At 40.7% G+C, this 17,955-nt stretch overlaps 1 protein-coding gene across 7 annotated transcripts in view; it reads left to right on the plus strand.

Moving 5' to 3' along the window:
• Nucleotides 1–17,955, plus strand: part of LOC139757403 (homeobox protein PKNOX1-like) — a 546,893-nt gene that overhangs the window by 381,142 nt on the left and 147,796 nt on the right. For all 7 annotated transcript variants that reach the window (XM_071677848.1, XM_071677851.1, XM_071677846.1 and 4 more), the window contains one exon: nt 5,993–6,268. In XM_071677848.1, the coding sequence (XP_071533949.1) occupies nt 6,027–6,268 (242 nt within the window). In that variant the 5' untranslated portion in view covers nt 5,993–6,026. The remainder of the gene's footprint in view (nt 1–5,992; nt 6,269–17,955) is intronic.

Raw genomic sequence — 17,955 nt, forward strand, 5'->3', positions numbered from 1 at the left:
TGGTTTCCGGTCTAGCGTCATACATCAATTGAGTTCTTGGCTTAGTAGTTTAAGGTGTTCTGACTTGGCGATATTATTGTGTGTGTGTGTGTGTGTGTGTGTATGTGTGTGTGTGTGTGTGTGTGTGTGTGTGTGTGTGTGTTGTGTGTGTGTGTGTGTGTGTGTCATTTTTCTCTCGCGTCTTTCTGGGAAGTAGAATTGCTGTGTTATTGGAGTGGATGGATATGTGTGACCTTGTGTTGCGTGTTCTACAGGTGGGTGTTGCAAGCCAGGACCTTGGTGTTGCGTGTTCTATATGGGTGTCGGTAGCCAGAACCTTGTGTTGCGTGTTCTACAGGGTGTGTCGGAAGCCATAACCTTGTGTTGCGTGTTCTACAGGGTTTGTCGGAAGCCATAACCTTGTGTTGCGTGTTCTACAGGGTGTGTCGGTAGCCAGAACCATGTGTTGCGTGTTCTACAGGGTGTGTCGGTAGCCAGAAACTTGTGTTGCGTGTTCTACAGGGTGTGTCGGAAGCCATAACCTTGTGTTGCGTGTTCTACAGGGGGTGTCGGTAGCCAGAATGTTGCGTGTTCTACAGGGTGTGTGTGTGTGTGTGTGTAGCCCGTGCCATTGTGTGTGTCCGTATATATAGACACCTGCGCGATCATTCTGGTGTCAAGTTCTGGCCCTCATTGTCATTGCTGGGCGCCACAGACCTCAATTATGACCCGGGCCAATATATCATCATGATCCAGGACAAATGGGCCACAATCCATCACTTACCCTGGGGGGATATATCAACGAATTAATAAACCTGTCCATAGTATGAGTGTCTCGCCCACCATCACCTACCTAACTGGTGCGTTGGATTACCGGCCGCTGGCTGGGTCATGGTCGGCTTACGAAAAGAGGCCCCAGGCTTCAACCATCTATGTGGCTAAGGCATGTGGGATGCTGTTTATGGTCCTCCAGTAGATAACCTCGCCATAGGCCATCAGGTCTTCTTGTTATCTGGCTTTTCCTTGTCCTCCAGCATAGATGACCACGTCATAGACCATCAGGTCTTCTAATTATCTGGCTTTCCCTTGTCCTCCAGCATAGATGACCACGTCATAGACCATCAGGTCTTCTAATTATCTGGCTTTCCCTTGTCCTCCAGCAGATAACCTCGTCATAGACCATCAGGTCTTGTGTTATCTGTCCTTCCCATGTACTGTCCTCCAGCAGATAACCTCGTCATAGACCATCAGGTCTTGTGTTATCTGTCCTTCCCATGTACTGTCCTCCAGCAGATAACCTCTTCATAGACCATCAGGTCTTCTTGTTATCTGGCTCTTCCCCAATGCTGGGGATTCAGGTACTGTAGCGACTTTTGAAGGTTGTGGAAGAGATGTGGACGACTCATCCACTCATAAATCCACTTCCTCGAAGTTGTATTGGATATTTCAGTTCCTCTTTGCACGGCCTAGGAACTGTATTGACAGTTCAGACGAAATGTCGTCAACTAGGTTGTAGTTGTAGGATTGTGGGAGTGATTGGAGTTGTAGTGGCGTTGTTCTACCACTGCAGGAATGTCAGTGTATATCTGAATGTTGTTGTCGTATTCTTTTACAACTGAGGGAGTGTTGAGGTTTCTAGTTGTATTGCTGTACGTCTCTAGGAATCATAGGAGTTGTAGTTGTGTTGTTGTACAACTGAAGGAATGTTTGAAGTACTTCTATTACTAAGGTCGGTGGGAGTTGTAGCTTTACTGCATCAATGTACAACTCCAGATGTGTGGGCGTACGACCCATGGGGTTCTGGCTGCACCATTTGTGTCGAAGTTGACCTTACATTGATTCAACCCAGTCTTGTATGGCTGTTGTCAGAGCTGATGACAACACTTTACTTTGTATAGCTGGTGTCAGACGTAGTACCAACACCGAACATGGATTCCTCCTCCTCACCCTTGTGTAGCTGATGTCAGAGCTGTTACCAACACCTAACATTGATTCCTCCCTCACCCTTGTGTAGCTGATGTCATAGCTGTTGCCAACACCTAACATTGATTCCTCCCTCACTCTTGTGTAGCTGATGTCAGAGCTGTTGCCAACACCTAACATTGATTCCCCTCCCTCACCCTTGTGTAGCTGATGTCAGAGCTGTTACCAACACCCAACATTGATCCCCCTTCACCCTTGTGTAGCTGATGTCAGAGCTGTTGCCAACACCCTAACATTGATTCCTCCCTCACCCTTTGTCTGGCCGGTTGTCAGAGCTGGTGCCACCACAGCTACTACTACCACCATCACCGCTGCTGCTCCCTCCTCCTCCTCCTCCTCCTCCTCCCGGTTCTCTTGAAATACCTCCACATCAGACATTACCATGTGTTTGCTCCTCCACACACTTCTCCAGTGACTTCAGTATGAGAGATCTCTCGTGTATACACGACCCTAAGAGATAACTGTAGGGCGCTGTGCTCCTGGGTGACTACAGGAGGTTACAGTCGAGCGATGGAGAGAAAGTGAGAGTTCTGCTCTCCCCGTAGTGCACCAGGTGTAGGGAGAGAGAGGAGAGGAGAGAGAGAGAGAGGGAGGGAGAGAGAGAGGAGGGAGGAAGCTCTGAGAGGGAGAGAGAGGGAGAGGGAGGGGAGTCATAAACCATGGGAAATATCGAGACATGATTTTATACGTGTGGAAAGAATGTTTTAAGTATCAGCCATATGTGTGTGTGTGTGGGGGTGTGTATGTATGTGCATGTATCAATGTTTTGGTGAAGGTGTAGGGGACACAGGGGGGAAGACACTGGATAATGTTGTATGTGCATTAGTGTTTGAATGTTGGTCCAACAGTTTGGGCTTTAATTTAGACAAGTTACGAGCCCATTACGGGCAGGGGGGTGGGGGCAGGGCCCCCGAGAGGCAGGGGAACTCGCTGTGTGGTTGGTGGATGTGTGTTGGATCCAGGGGCAGATGTGGAGCGTTGGTGAATCTGTGTTGGATCCAGGGGCAGATGTGGAGCTTTGGTGGATCTGTGTTGGATCCAGGGGCAGATGTGGAGCGTTGGTGGATCTGTGTTGGATCCAGGGGCAGATGTGGAGCGTTGGTGGATCTGTGTTGGATGCAGGGGCAGATGTGGAGCGCTGGTGGATCTGTGTTGGATCCAGGGGCAGATGTGGAGCGTTGGTGGATCTGTGTTGGATGCAGGGGCAGATGTGGAGCGTTGGTGGATCTGTGTTGGATGCAGGGGCAGATGTGGAGCGTTGGTGGATCTGTGTTGGATCCAGGGGCAGATGTGGAGCTTTGGTGGATCTGTGTTGGATCCAGGGGCAGATGTGGAGCTTTGGTGGATCTGTGTTGGATCCAGGGGCAGATGGGGAGCGTTGGTGGATCTGTGTTGGATGCAGGGGCAGATGTGGAGCGCTGGTGGATCTGTGTTGGATCCAGGGGCAGATGTGGGTGTGTGTGGTTATCTCTGACGGGTGTGGAGGATTGGTGGATGGACAGAACGGGTGGATGCAGATATGACTGATCGTGTGGATGTGGAAGACTGGACTGGTGGACGTGGAGTGTTGGATGGGAACTAGTGGATGGGAACTAGTGGAGTGGATGTTTAGGATTGGTGGATGTGGAACACTTTCAGTGGTGGATTGTCGAAGTTGGTTCATCAGTGGATACATAGGTTCGACTTTTAGGTAAATAAACCAACTCAGGTGGATGAGTTGAAGTGTTTTGGATTCTGAATTTAGGGTTTTATCTCTCTCTCTCTCTCTCTCTCTCTCTCTCTCTCTCTCTCTCTCTCTCTCTCTCTCTCTCTCTCTCTCTCCATTTGTTTATCTGTATACCTGTTTTTCCGTATGTGTATATATACCTGTCTATCTATCTATGTATCTATCTACCTATCTGTCTGTTGTCTGTATGTCTCCCTATCTGTCTGTGTATCTGTCTGTTGATATCAAGTAACGTTCATCCCTATTAACAGATTCAAATGTAATCAGAAATATTCTGGAACTTCGAATTATCTTCAGCATTTAGATTATTTTTTTTTTCATTACAAACATGATTTATGCTTCATTAAGCCCAGAAGGGTTAATGAATACGAATATAGCTACTAGAAAAACAAACAAGACAAATATTATCAAAATTATTATAGGGAAGAATGAGTGATATTCCTAACCTAATTAATAATATCTTTGCTAATTATAGTAAAGGGTTCATTTAGTGTATTTGATAATTACTGATTACATTTTTGTGGGGAGTTCAACATTTTGTTAATTCTATTTGTGTCTAAACATGGAGTTGATTAGCTAAGGAAGATACTGTAATTACATTTTTGTTATCTGGTAATTACATTAATTAGTTCAGTTAACTAATATAAGGATGGGAGATCATTTTTAGCCTTCATTATTGAAACAGAGTTTTGTAATGCAAACATCTCGCATATCGCCCTCCTTTGTCTGTTTAGATGATAATGATCCTCATTAGTGATTATAATTTGTTTGCAGATGTGTAAACACTGAGAGTAATTAAGGTAAACATTATGTTTTGGTAATATGAATAACAGTGTTGGGAGTAGATGTTCAACTGTGACATAGTTGAACCCTTAAGCGAGGCGGGGTGACTCTTGAACACGACAGTACGACCTTTAGGCACGACGCTACGACCCTATAATACGACAGTACGATCCCTAAGCACGACAGTACGATCCCTAAGCACGACGATACGATCCTTAAGCACGACAGTATGATCCTTGAACACGACGGTACGATCCTTGAACACGACAGTACGACCCTTGAACACGACGGTACGACCCTTGAGCACGATGGTACGACCGTTTGAGCACGACGGTCTAGTCTTTGCCGTACTCAAGAGTCGTACCGTTGTGTTCAAAGGGTTAGAACTAGAACTGTGTTGGAGGAGTAGAATGCAATTTTCTCAACCTATCAATGTTTACAATATGTTGATCAACTTAAAGTTATGTTAACTTATTAAGATTATATTATCAATTTATTAAGATTATATTATCAACTTAGGTTATATCATTAAATAATTAAGATTATATGATCAACTTATCAAGATTATATTAAATTATTCAGATTATATTATCAACTTAGGTTATATTATTAAATTATTATGATTATATTATCAACTTATCAAGATTATATTATTAAATTATTCAGATTATATTATCAACTTAGATTATATTATTAAATTATTAAGATTATATGATCAGCTTATCAAGATTATATTATTAAATTATTCAGATTATATTATCAACTTAGATTATATTATTAGATTATTAAAGATTATATTATCAACTTAGATTATTTCATCAACATGAGATATTTGCTTATCAGCTCCCTGATTTTTCTGTGTTTGTCAATTTGATAAGAAGACTTTTATTTGTTTATCAATTTGCATGGATGTTTTTGTTTGGATTTCCACCGAGATTTCACTTTATCATTTTCAGGTTTGTTTTTGTACTTTTTCCTTGCTTATAATATAGATTATATTTGTATGATTATCAACATGAAAATGTTTTGCTTGTCTTTCAACCTATTTTTCTGTAATTTTTTTTTTTAACATATTTTTCAAACCTTTGTCACAATAATTTTTTGTATGACTGTGAGAAAGTTATTATGCTTTTGTGAGATTATCAAGTCGAATTGCTTTTTTTGATAGATTGTAAGTAAATCTAATATCTAATGTAAGATTATCAGGTGTTGAATTTTTATCAGTTAGTTGAATTTTTATTTGTAAGAAGATAACCAGTAAAATTAAAACATTTTTGTCATATTACGAACAAGAAAAAATGTTTTTGTAGGACTAGGAACAAGACGAAATGTATTTGTAAAGATTATCAGAGAAATTGAAACGTTTATTTCTCTGTTTTTTTGTAGAATTATAAAGAGATGGAACGTTTTCGTAAAACTATGAACCAGAAATGTTAGTTTATGTGTGTGTGTGTGTGTGTGTGTGTGTGTGTGTGTGATCACCAGCATTAATGTGCCACTGATTTCTTGTACTTTCCTTAGGCCGGAGGGGCGTGACGCTGTGGTTGGCGCCAGTATGATGACTGCGGGGTACCCTGAGCAGGGAGGTGGTGGTGGAGGCCCTCCCTCGGCTGGAACAGCCTCCGTAGGGGGCGCCACAGCACCCACGCCCCAGCCCGTGGTGCCTCCCGCCCACGCTACGGCGGCGTCCGCTCAACCGACACACGACCAATGTCTCTCTGGCCAGCCTCTGCCGCCCGATCACCACGCCTACCACGACCAGGCTCAGTTCGAGGCGGATAAGCGAGCAGTGTACAAGTGAGTTTCCCCTTATTTGTGGTAGGGTGTGTGGTAGATGGTTGAGGGGGAGGGAGTAGTAAGGGGTAGATGGTGGGGAGGGAGTTGTATGGGTGGGGAGAGAGTGGGTTTAAGGGGTAGATGGTGGGTAGAGAACGGTAGGTGGTAGATTAGAAATAGAATGGAAGAAAGATTGGTAGAGATAGAATGGTAAGAAGTAGACTTAAAGATATGGCATCTCAAGGATATATATATATATATATATATATATATATATATATATATATATATATATATATATATATATATATATATATATATATTCTTTCGGGAGATATTTAGAAATTCCTTTCTGTTAGTGATTTGATATCAGGAAATTTTTTAAATGGCATTGACCAGACACCACGATAATGTAAAGGACATTTTTCCAATAGGGAAACTGAATGTGAATTAAATATCTGAAACCATAAGGGAATTGATCTCACGTTCAGAAAAAAAAAAGAAATAATTTGTTCTAGAAATTTTTTCATAGACCAAAAATTGTATTTTTCGAGATTCTTTCTTTTTTTTTCTTCTTCTTTTTCCTCTGTGTCTAACTTATATCTTTACAAATGTCTTTGGAAAATTGGGTTCCAAGGGGCTTAGGGGGAAGGTAGCCAGCTATCTCGTGTGTGTTTATATCGGCAACGAGAAAAGTAGTCACCCTCTTAGTGACTTTCCTTGGGTAGAACACACACACACTCGCTTGTGGTTAGAATATTCGCGGAGGGACGCGCTGTAGAAAACAGTGGCCTCGTATGGCACAGATGATGTGTATGGCTGTAGTCGGAACGTGTTAGTGGTGATAGTAATATACGAAAGCGCTAAATCGTACCTATGAGTCTGTGTCCATCTATCTATCTACTTATCTCTCTGTCTGTCTATCTATCTACCTATCTCTCTCTCTGTCCATCTATCTACCTATCTCTCTGTCTGTCCATCTATCTACCTATCTCTCTGTCTGTCTCTCTATCTACCTATCTCTCTGTCTGTCTCTCTATCTACCTATCTCTCTGTCTGTCCATCTATCTATCTACCTATCTGTCTAACAGTCTATCTACCTTTTGGTCGATATATCTGTCTGTGTGTATGCGACCAAGCGCCATATTTTTGGGGAACCTGGAGGTTAACAAGAGTGCGCTGCAATCAGTTGCAGGGGAATGGTGGTCTCCTTTGGTGCAAGAAGTAGTACCGCACTCCCTTTCGTCACTTGACTGGGATCCAACCCCCGCTGAAGGTGACTTTTTTACAAGTGGTGTAACCACAAGAAGGCGGAGTCTGGTAAGACTTTATAAATAGGTGAATTAGGAGAGAAATATACGTTAGTATATACACACATTTATGTAGACACATCATATATATATATATATATATATATATATATATATATATATATATATATATATATATATATATATATATACATACATACATATATATCCAAGGAAATCACAGTTGCATGACGTATTATGAAGAAGATTGCCCCACACTTCACAGAACTATATACATTTCTTCCTCAGAGCAGTATTTTAGCTCCTCGCGCATCCTGTTCACCGCCAAAGACCCTGCGTGTGTCTCACTGGGAAATGAGTACATTGGAGAAAAGATATATGTGTAGTTCCATGTTGAGTAGCTCCAGTATATATATATATATATATATATATATATATATATATATATATATATATATATATATATATATATATGTGTGTGTGTGTGTGTGTGTGTTCAGTATCGAGGCAATTAGAGATATGTTATCTAGGTGGTCGAGTGAGAGAGATACACCGAATGCATTACGATTCATTTCTTCACCTGGAAACGAGCGAGTTAACCACAAGTGTGGAGCCAGGATGGTTGGGGGGGGGGGGAGGTTTTGTGGTGACCTGGCCCGTCTCCTCATCGTTAAAGATCAAGGGAAAGGTGGTCAAGTCATGATACCCAAGGGTCGTACCGTCGTACTCAAGGGTCGTACCACTGTTCTCATGGGTCGTACCATCGTGCTCAGCTGCCGTACCGTCGTGCTCAAAGGGTCGTACCGTCTTGTTCAGCTGTCGTACCGTCGTGCTCAAAGGGTCATACCATCGTGTTCAGGGGTCGTACCATCGCGCTCAGCTGTCGCGCTCAAAGGGCCGTACCAGTGTGTCCAGGGGTCGTACCGTCGTGCTCAGCTATCGTACCGTCGTGCTCAAAGGCCCGTACCTTTTGTACTGCGAGTTAATATGACTATGCTCTTACCCATGAGGTACACGTACTTGGTTTGCGCAACACACCTTCCGTGAGGGCAAAAGATGAGTGTCGAAATGCTTCTCTTAAGCTGTACAAAGTTTATACATGAAGCATCTACATAATATATATAATTATTCCTGAATAAGTAATAGTTTATATAGATATACTTGCAAGATCGTCGACACTAATGTATATTAGAATGCTTTTTCATGTCACTATATATATATATATATATATATATATATATATATATATATATATATATATATATATATATATATGAATTGGAGCGATGTGGTATACCGGGGTTGACGTGCTGTCAGTGGATTGAATCAGGGCATGTGAAGCGTCTGGGGTAAACCATGGAAAGCTGTGTAGGTATGTATATTTGCGTGTGTGGACGTATGTATATACATGTGTATGGGGATGGGTTGGGCCATTTCTTTCGTCTGTTTCCTTGCGCTACCTCGCAAACGCGGGAGACAAAAAAAAAAAAAAAAAAAAAAAATATATATATATATATATATATATATATATATATATATACATATATATATATATATATATATATATATATATAGTGTTATGTGATTAAGCTTCACCAATATCACAGATCAGTAATTACTTTTCACGGTAGATTGCTCCTTTTATCTCAGTTTAATGACGAAAATAAGCAGTTTGCAGTTGCAGTTATCAGCCATCAAGAGGCGGTTTATATAGCGTTACTTCAATTTGTTGTTTTTTAATCTAGTTAAACTGCGGCGGGGAGCAGCGTTGCCATCTCCAGCCATCACCGCTGCCAACGGCAGCGCAGCGCAGCGGGGGGGCCATCTCCGCTAACTTGCAATAAGAAAATGAACATATATGATTTTCCCGTTAAAGGAGCAGATATGATTCTGGGATATATCATTTTTGGTCTAGTGAATATGACGGGGGGGGGGGGGGGGGGGGGGAAAGAGAAGGGTTTTAATATATTTTGTTTCTGTTTAGCCTTGTCGACATGGGGGCATCCTGCTTCGCGTTTTCCATGATAATTTCGGTCGACCGTTTTCCATTTGTCGCTTCGTTTCAAAACCGATAAGAAGCTATTTTTTTCTGATAAACAATAGGAAAAAGAAATAATTCTTTTTCCATTTTTTTGCAATCACACACACACATGTATATATATATATATATATATATATATATATATATATATATATATATATATATATATATATATATATATACTTCTTTTCTTCCAGCACCCACTGCTTTACTGACGCCCTTCGACAGTTTCTCAAATGTTGTTTCGTTATGAACTCCAGGTAAGAAGAAATAGAGAATCGTCCGCTTTCTCTTTTACCAAATCTTTTATTCCACGTAAAATACAGCTTGTGGTATACTGATGTACCGTCCAATAGGATAAATTCAAGCTGGTCACCGCCCATGGCCAAGAGTTTTTTTTATTTTCATTCTTCTTGTAGTTGAGATAGCCTTCTTGTTTGTGGAGTAACTCATTCCATACGTTAGAATATGATTTTTTGGTCGAGGGGGTTTTTTCACCGCCTGTAAAAAATTATTTTTCCCTTTTCTTTTTCAATGATCTTAAACCGATTATATATATTTTTTCTCTCTCTCATAAGGGAAGGATATAATATGCTACACCCACATAAATTAACTGAAGTCTGGGTGTGGGTTATGCGCCTTTTGATGGTGACCTAGTTGCATGGCTTGCCCTGAGGTCAGAGGTCATGACCCTTATCTCTCTCTCTCTCTCTCTCTCTCCACCTTTGACCTCTCAGCTCTCCAGCTCCGGCCTCCAAACACTGTGACCAAACTCACTTTTCCAACAATGTATTCCCAGAATTTTTGAATGTGCGGGTGACATGAGAGCGGGAGAATAGAATTCTTAACCAAAATCACGTTGGAATGACGCGTAGGGAGTAAATGACTTCAAGTGGTAGTTGTGCTGTTAGGGCTCAGCGCTGATTATGGCTTGTGGGTTAGTGACTTTTTTGCAATAGATATCCCATAGTTCCCGTATCTATATATGTTTTAATGGCTTATAGGATGGTAACATCTTTGTTTATATTTTCTATAGTCTGACTTACGTCTATATGTATGTAAATGGCCCGTAGGATGGTTACTTATATATATATATATATATATATATATATATATATATATATATATATATATATATATATATATATATTGGAAAGGATCACAATTTTGCGCGTGATTAAGATATTCCTGAGTCCACGGAGAAAATGAAACACGAAAAGTTCCCAAGTGCACTTTCGTGTAATAATCACATCATCAGGGGAGACACAAGAGAGAAAAACAACAGTCAGTTGATATACATCGAAAGAGACGAAGCTAAGACGCCATTTGGTAAAACCAAATATATATATATATATATATATATATATATATATATATATATATATATATATATATATATATATCGTAATTCTCCATTTGCGTCTATTTGCCTTTATCTCAAGCTATGTAAACAATGCTACTAGATTCGATTAAGGGGCGAGGGGTGGGGTAGTTTGATAACCTAGCAAAAACACAGTGGCTATATAAAAATAGCTTGGACGTTAATTAGAAATTCCCTATCAGATTAGCCTTTTTATTGCATCATTAGTAACGCAGGTGGGTATGGGGGGTAGAGGGTGGAGGGGGATAAAAAAAAAGAAAGAAGAAAAAAATGAAAACGTTAAGTCAAAACTGGAGTCTGATGCTAACATAATGCGGGGGAAGAAAATGGTTTATGGGCTAATTATACGTCTGTGGTGCGAATTCGCCTAAGTCGATTCTGTCTCTTTTTTTTTAAGGAAAGCCAGGGCTAAAGGCTGACCCATCACACACGCGAGGGCGCTGCGTGGCACGTGCACACACGCGCGCGTGTGTGTGTGTGCACGCTACCTTCGACCCCCGCCGCTCATGTAGCGCCGTGGACATTATCGGTGTAAATGTAAATTGAATGAAAGAATAACATTGAATACGTGGGTTGTACACAGTTGTAAATACCGACCCTTCGAGTGCCTTACAGGTTGTAAATGATCGTGATACATTATACACTTTTGTATGTTTGATGGACGTTGCATTTCTCTCTCTCTCTCTCTCTCTCTCTCTCTCTCTCTCTCTCTCTCTCTCTCTCTCTCTCTCTCTCTCTCTCTCGAAGTGCGCCAGACCATAAGGGAATTTCTATTTAATCATACTCTCATCAGATTTATGTCCCGTTCTTTTTTATTCTTCTTTTTCTTTTAAATATAATTTCTTTTAAATATAATTTCTTTTAAATATAATTTCTTTTAAATATAATTTTCGTCACATTTCATCTTGTGCGGTAATGCGTGACATATGGATATGTTCGAGAGTCATCCAGAATAAATTTTATATCAGTCAAGATGCAGATGAGGGGAAAAAAAAAGTTATTATAGTTTACTCTACTTGTAAACCATTTTCAGCGGCGTGTGGTAAGTTTACCTCTAACGATTACTAAAGTAAACCAAACAAGAAGGTTCGTGTTAGAAAACATGCTTAAATGGAAACTATTCTGATGGTTTACTGTATACTTGCCTCATACAGGTATTAAAGAAAAATTTAGTCATTTGAAGTAGGTAGGTATACTGCATATGGTATACATACTCGAAACCATGTCGATGTAAACCATCCTAAAAGGCGTGTTATGAGCGGATTACATAAACCATGAAAATGTAAACTGTGCGAAGAAATCTTTTTAACGGTTCACATAATGTAAACCATGTTAAACGTGGACTATACCGAAGATCTTTTATAAGCGGATTACATAACATAGACCATGTTATTGTAAACCATCCATAGAAAAGGTCTGTTATAAACAGATCACGTAACATAAACCAGGTTAAGGTAAACCAAACCAGGTTAAAGTAAACCATACAAAAAAAGTCGGTTCACAGTCAACCCAGCTGTTCATCCTTCTCTAGGGTGTTGGTAAATAAATTGGGTACCTGGCTCAGGCAAGGATATATATATATATATATATATATATATATATATATATATATATATATATATATATACATTGGCTTTGATTAGGGCCTAAGTTACCCGTGTTGTCTCAGCTAATATGAGTGGCTATGAGTGTATCCCCCCCCCCACCCCACACACACACACACACGTCGGAAAAGCTTTGGCACAAAAGTTCCCACCCACGACTCTGTATGATAGAGTTAGTTGAGAGAGAGAGAGAGAGAGAGAGAGAGAGAGAGAGAGAGAGAGAGAGAGAGAGAGAGAGAGAAATATGTTCCTGGTTTTCTTGCACCTCGTTTTCCTGCACTTCGTTTTCGTACATATTGTATTCTGACATCTCGTTTTCTTCCGCCTTATTTTTCTTGCACGACGTTTTCTCACACTATTTCTTAGATCTCGTTTTTCATGTGCCTTATTTTTTCATTGCACCGCGTTTTCTTGCACTTCGTTTTCGCACACTTTGTTTTCCATCATCTCGTTTTCTTGTACCACAATTTTCTTTGCACCACGTTCTCTTTGCACTTCGTTTTCTAACATCGTTTTCTGACACGTCTTTCATGTAACTCGTTGCTCTCTTACACCTCGTTTTCTTTCAGCAAACTCTCTCTCTCTAGGCACAACAAAAGTGTATCAAGTGACCAGAGAAGTTTCATGTCTCAAAAGATTCAAAGGAAACTCTCATGAACTTTCCAACTTGCCCCATTCCCTCAGATAACAAGCTAACGATCGTTCAGTTGTATTCCACCGTTGACAGGGTCGTTAGGTCGAGTGTTCGTCGTCAGGTGGTTAGACGTAAAGCGTCTGTATTAATTACCCATCTCTGGATCTCTGTATGTGAATGAGGGCGTATGAACTGAGGTTTGGTTTATGACCCCCGATCGTCGCATGAGGTCAAAGGAGTAAAGTGGAAAAAAATAAAATTAAAAGGTTCAGACGGAAGGGGAAATAAGATAATCGGTGTGGTATGGAGGTTGGGGTCACTTCTCCTCCCCCCCTCAAAAAAATGGGGGTGGGGAGAGGTTGAGGAGGAGGGGGGGGGAAGGTATTTATGACACATACACTAGAGTAATATTTCGCCCTAAATAAGCCAGCAGGTGGCCTGGTGAAAGTTCGAGCTGAGGAGGAAGATAGCAAACTTTCTTCTATATTGCCAGAGTAATTTTGGGGTTATGAAGGGCCCCGTCCCCGGCGCCCCGTCCCCGACGCCCCGCCGCCCCCTCCCCACCTTTTTTTTTTCTTTTTTTTTGTTCTTTTGAGATATTTTCTGTCTGGGAATGAACGGTAATTTTCCTATTTCCATGAGAATTAAAGGATGGGTTTTTGAATCGGCTGTTGCTGTGATGTCCACGGACGTATGTATGTGTGGTATGTGAAGGCTGGACGAACCATTTTCATGGGGCTGGGGTATGTGTAGTTTAAGTGTTCATTGACCGGGTGGGTATATGTAGAGTCCTTGGCCAGGCGAGATATGTACTTGACCGGGCAGGATATGTAGTTTAGAGTCCTTGAGGGAGCGAGATATGTACTTGAAACGGGCGGGATATGTAGTTTAGAGTCCTTGACGGGGCGAGATATGTACTTGAAAGGGCGGTATATGTAATATTATAGACTCCATGATGTATGAGCAGACTGCAGTGGAATTATCATATAATTATACACCTGTGAATAATCATGAATGTATTCTTGTGACTCATTTCCTAGATTTTCAATCGAAAGTTTAAGATATGAAGACTTGTTACGCCCTAAGTAACAGCGTTGTTCGCATCTATAAAAGGGAGAAACGAGGTATAGATACGATGAAATTAATAAAGTTAGTGTGAGAAATATTCTTCGTCTAATTGAAAAGTTGATGGCTAAGTTGAGGATGACTTCAACCGAACACATTTATTGTCAAACTTACCAAAGTCGTTGTTCATTGAGAACCAGCCAGTGGCTCTGACTCAACTAGCCAATCAGGGATAAATTCTGACGTCTGCGACTCTCGTAGCCAATCAGCAACCCACTTCCAGGGCTTAGCTAGCCAATCAGCAAACGCTTCTGATCTTTCTCAAGCACTCAGCGAGCAGATATTTATTTATGTTATTATTGACATCCAAATTATTTTTATTGCAAATTGCTTCCCAGTGTTTTATTTATTTATCTATTAACATTATCTAATGCCTCACCAGAAATCTCTACACAATGTAATTTATTCAGATTTATTTAAATCATAATTCTACTGGTCTTCCCACTTTCTTGTAGCATTGATTTGTATAATTCAATTCGTTTTCTATGGAAATATTAGTCTTGATATTAATATAATTTCAATCCAGATGGCCCTCCCCATGTCTAAATATTTACCAAGTTGTTAGTATAATTTAATGTTGCATCTCCCTGTCTTGTTGTATGTACGTATAATCAAATGTAATTCTCCTAGGCTCTGAAATATAAGAAAAAGTAATTGTTCTGTGTTTATTTTGTTTGTTTTGTTGCTTTTCTAGGTGGGCGTGTTATCCTTCATGTGGTTGGCCATTCATCTCTTTTTATAGTTATTGGTGTCATCTTTCTCCGCTCTCTTGTCGCCAATGGTTATTGCCAGATTCCATTTCCCCTGGTCTGCTGTTCATCTTTCCATTCATAACCAGGCGTTGTAAACACTCTTATTGATTATAGTGGCCTCGTATTTTAAGGGCCGTTGTAACTGGCTTCAATAGTCCCACTTATACTGATGTTATATATATATATATATATATATATATATAGTCCTATGAGTCCACGGGGAAATGAAACACGATAAGTTCCCAAGTGCACTTTCGTGTAATAATCACATCATCAAGGGATATATATATATATATATATATATATATATATATATATATATATATATATATATATATATATATATATATATATGATGTGATTTTCGCTGTTGAATGATATGATGTTATCATTAAATGTAATCTGATGTGAATGCAACTTGTGTTCCATCTCTTAGTTTCGTATGCTATTTATTCTCACTTTATGTCTTGTGTTTCCCAGGCCATGTTCCCATTCATCATAGTCTTCTTATCATTCTTATCATTACTTATCCTATTTCTGGTATCATCTGTCCCATTAGCAGTTACCTGTCCCATTTATTTCTTCCCAGTTAACCAGTTAAACGAAATCATTTATTGGTTACCGTTACTTTACCCACGTACCATCACTTGCAACTTGTCAATGTGAACCATAAACAGTCATTTGTCGTAAGTGTACATATTTATTATCCTTCCCCATTTATCATCCCAGTTTCTCCATTCCTTATCCCATCTCCTTCCCCATTGACCAACCCCCTACACACTCTCTCTCTCTCTCTCTCTCTCTCTCCTAGTTACAGCCATCGCCATTCGTCCTCCGGTTTGCTCTCCCTTTGCTTTTCTCGTCTCCGCTGTACCTCATTGTTGCAAACCACCACCACACACACACACACACACACACACACACACACACACACACACACACACACACGGCCATCCAAAGTCTCCCAACATCCGGCCTTCACTCTTGTCCCAATGGCACCATGTATTCCTCAACCATCCCCGGCCTAAATCCATTAATATTTCGGATCTGGTTGCTGGATGGCTGTACCATGAGGGCATTTTCACCCCCCCAGTGCGGCCTCCCCTTCGTGTTATTCCCTGAGTCTTAATCTCTGCCACAGTTTCTGTTCTGTGTTCTTGTTTCTTGCTTCCTTCCCCAACCCTTCCCCAACTCCTTCTTCTTCTTCTGGTTTACATGTCTCCTTCTGTGAAATTCTATGCCTCTTCTTCTTCTTCTTCTTCTTCTTCGTTCTTTCTGCGTATTTCTTAAAGTTCCTCTTCATATTTCTTCATTTCACCGGTTCGTTCCACGTCTCTCCCTTCCGTGAATCCCTCCTCTTCCCGTATTCTATCAAGCGCACTTCACGTTTTTTCTTCTTAAATATATTTTCCCTTACCTGCACCTTATCTTACCTTATCTTCTTATCATTCTTATTCTTTTGGTCTTTTCAACACTCACTGAGTTATGATGTCAGTGTCATCTTCCCCCTCTGTATATATTCTCATTCTATAGTGTTCATTTTCTAACTATCTTTCCATTCATTTTCTAGCCATCTTTCCAGTTCTGTCATTATTTTTATCTTTACGTATCTCGCATATTCGCTTCAACCACTTTTTCATCATTTCTTTACTTCAGTTATTATTATTTATCAGTTTTCGTGTTATGATTTTTTTTGGGGGGAGGGTATTCGTACATTAATGCGTTGTTTACCGTCATAATTTTTCTCTTTCCTTCGATTGGTTTTCAGTTGTTTCGCTTCGAAGTTTTTCTAATTCATGTTCAGGTTAATTTCAAATGCAGGTTAATTTAGCGTTGGTTTTGCTTCAGGTTATTCAGCAAATGTCATGTCATCTTTTCTAGCAGTAGTGTACCCACCGCTACGTTTCATCCCTTGAGGATATGCGGTCTCGTTCGTAATGCCGTGCTATTACTATTTTCGTGTGTTACGGGGAGAGTTGTCGTACGTTCGTGTTGTACCCTGGTCTCTCGTCCTTACTTTCGTGTGGTACCCTGGTCTATCGTCCTTGTATTCGTGTGGTACTATGGTCTATCCTCCTTGCGTTCGTGTGATCCCCTGGTCTATCCTCCTTGCGTTCGTGTGGTACTATGGTCTATCCTCCTTGCGTTCGTGTGGTCCCCCTGGTCTATCCTCCTTGCGTTCGTGTGATCCCCTGGTCTAGCCTCCTTGCGTTCGTGTGGTCCCCCTGGTCTATCCTCCTGTGTATATGTACCGTGCGTCTCTGCTCTTGGGTCTGTATACAGACCCCTCCCGCTGCCTCCGTGTGTGTGTGTGTGTGTGTGTGTGTGTGTGTGTGTGTGTGTGTGTGTGTGTGTGTGTGTCATTACCATAAGAATACTGGAGGTAATCCTTCGTAGCGGGCTGGAGCTGTTTGGATTAAGAAGCTCCTCATTATCTCTCTCTCTCTCTCTCTCTCTCTCTCTCTCTCTCTCTCTCTCTCTCTCTCTCTCTCTCTCTCTCTCTCTCTCTCTCTCTGGCCAGCGCTGAACGGCTTCGCTGGTCGTCACACCAGCACTCATCAGAATCACCACCACTGGAAAAGCAGATTCCTTATATATATATATATATATATATATATATATATATATATATATATATATATATATATATATATATTTCATACTATTCGCTATTTCCCGCGATAGCGAGGTAGCGTTAAGAACAGAGGACTGGGCCTTTGAGGGAATATCCTCACCTGGACCTCTTCTCTGTTCCTTCTTTTGGAAAATTAAATATATCTTTTTTTCCCTCCTCCTCCTCCTCCTCCTCCTCCTCCTCTGCTCGTTTCTGATTCCCTTGTTTAGTGGTATTGGTTAATTGGCACCGCGTGGATTTACAATGGCTTAGCGCAATTTATGTA

The sequence above is a fragment of the Panulirus ornatus genome, chromosome 26 (assembly GCF_036320965.1).
Source record: "Panulirus ornatus isolate Po-2019 chromosome 26, ASM3632096v1, whole genome shotgun sequence".
Classification (NCBI taxonomy): Eukaryota; Metazoa; Arthropoda; class Malacostraca; order Decapoda; family Palinuridae; genus Panulirus; species Panulirus ornatus.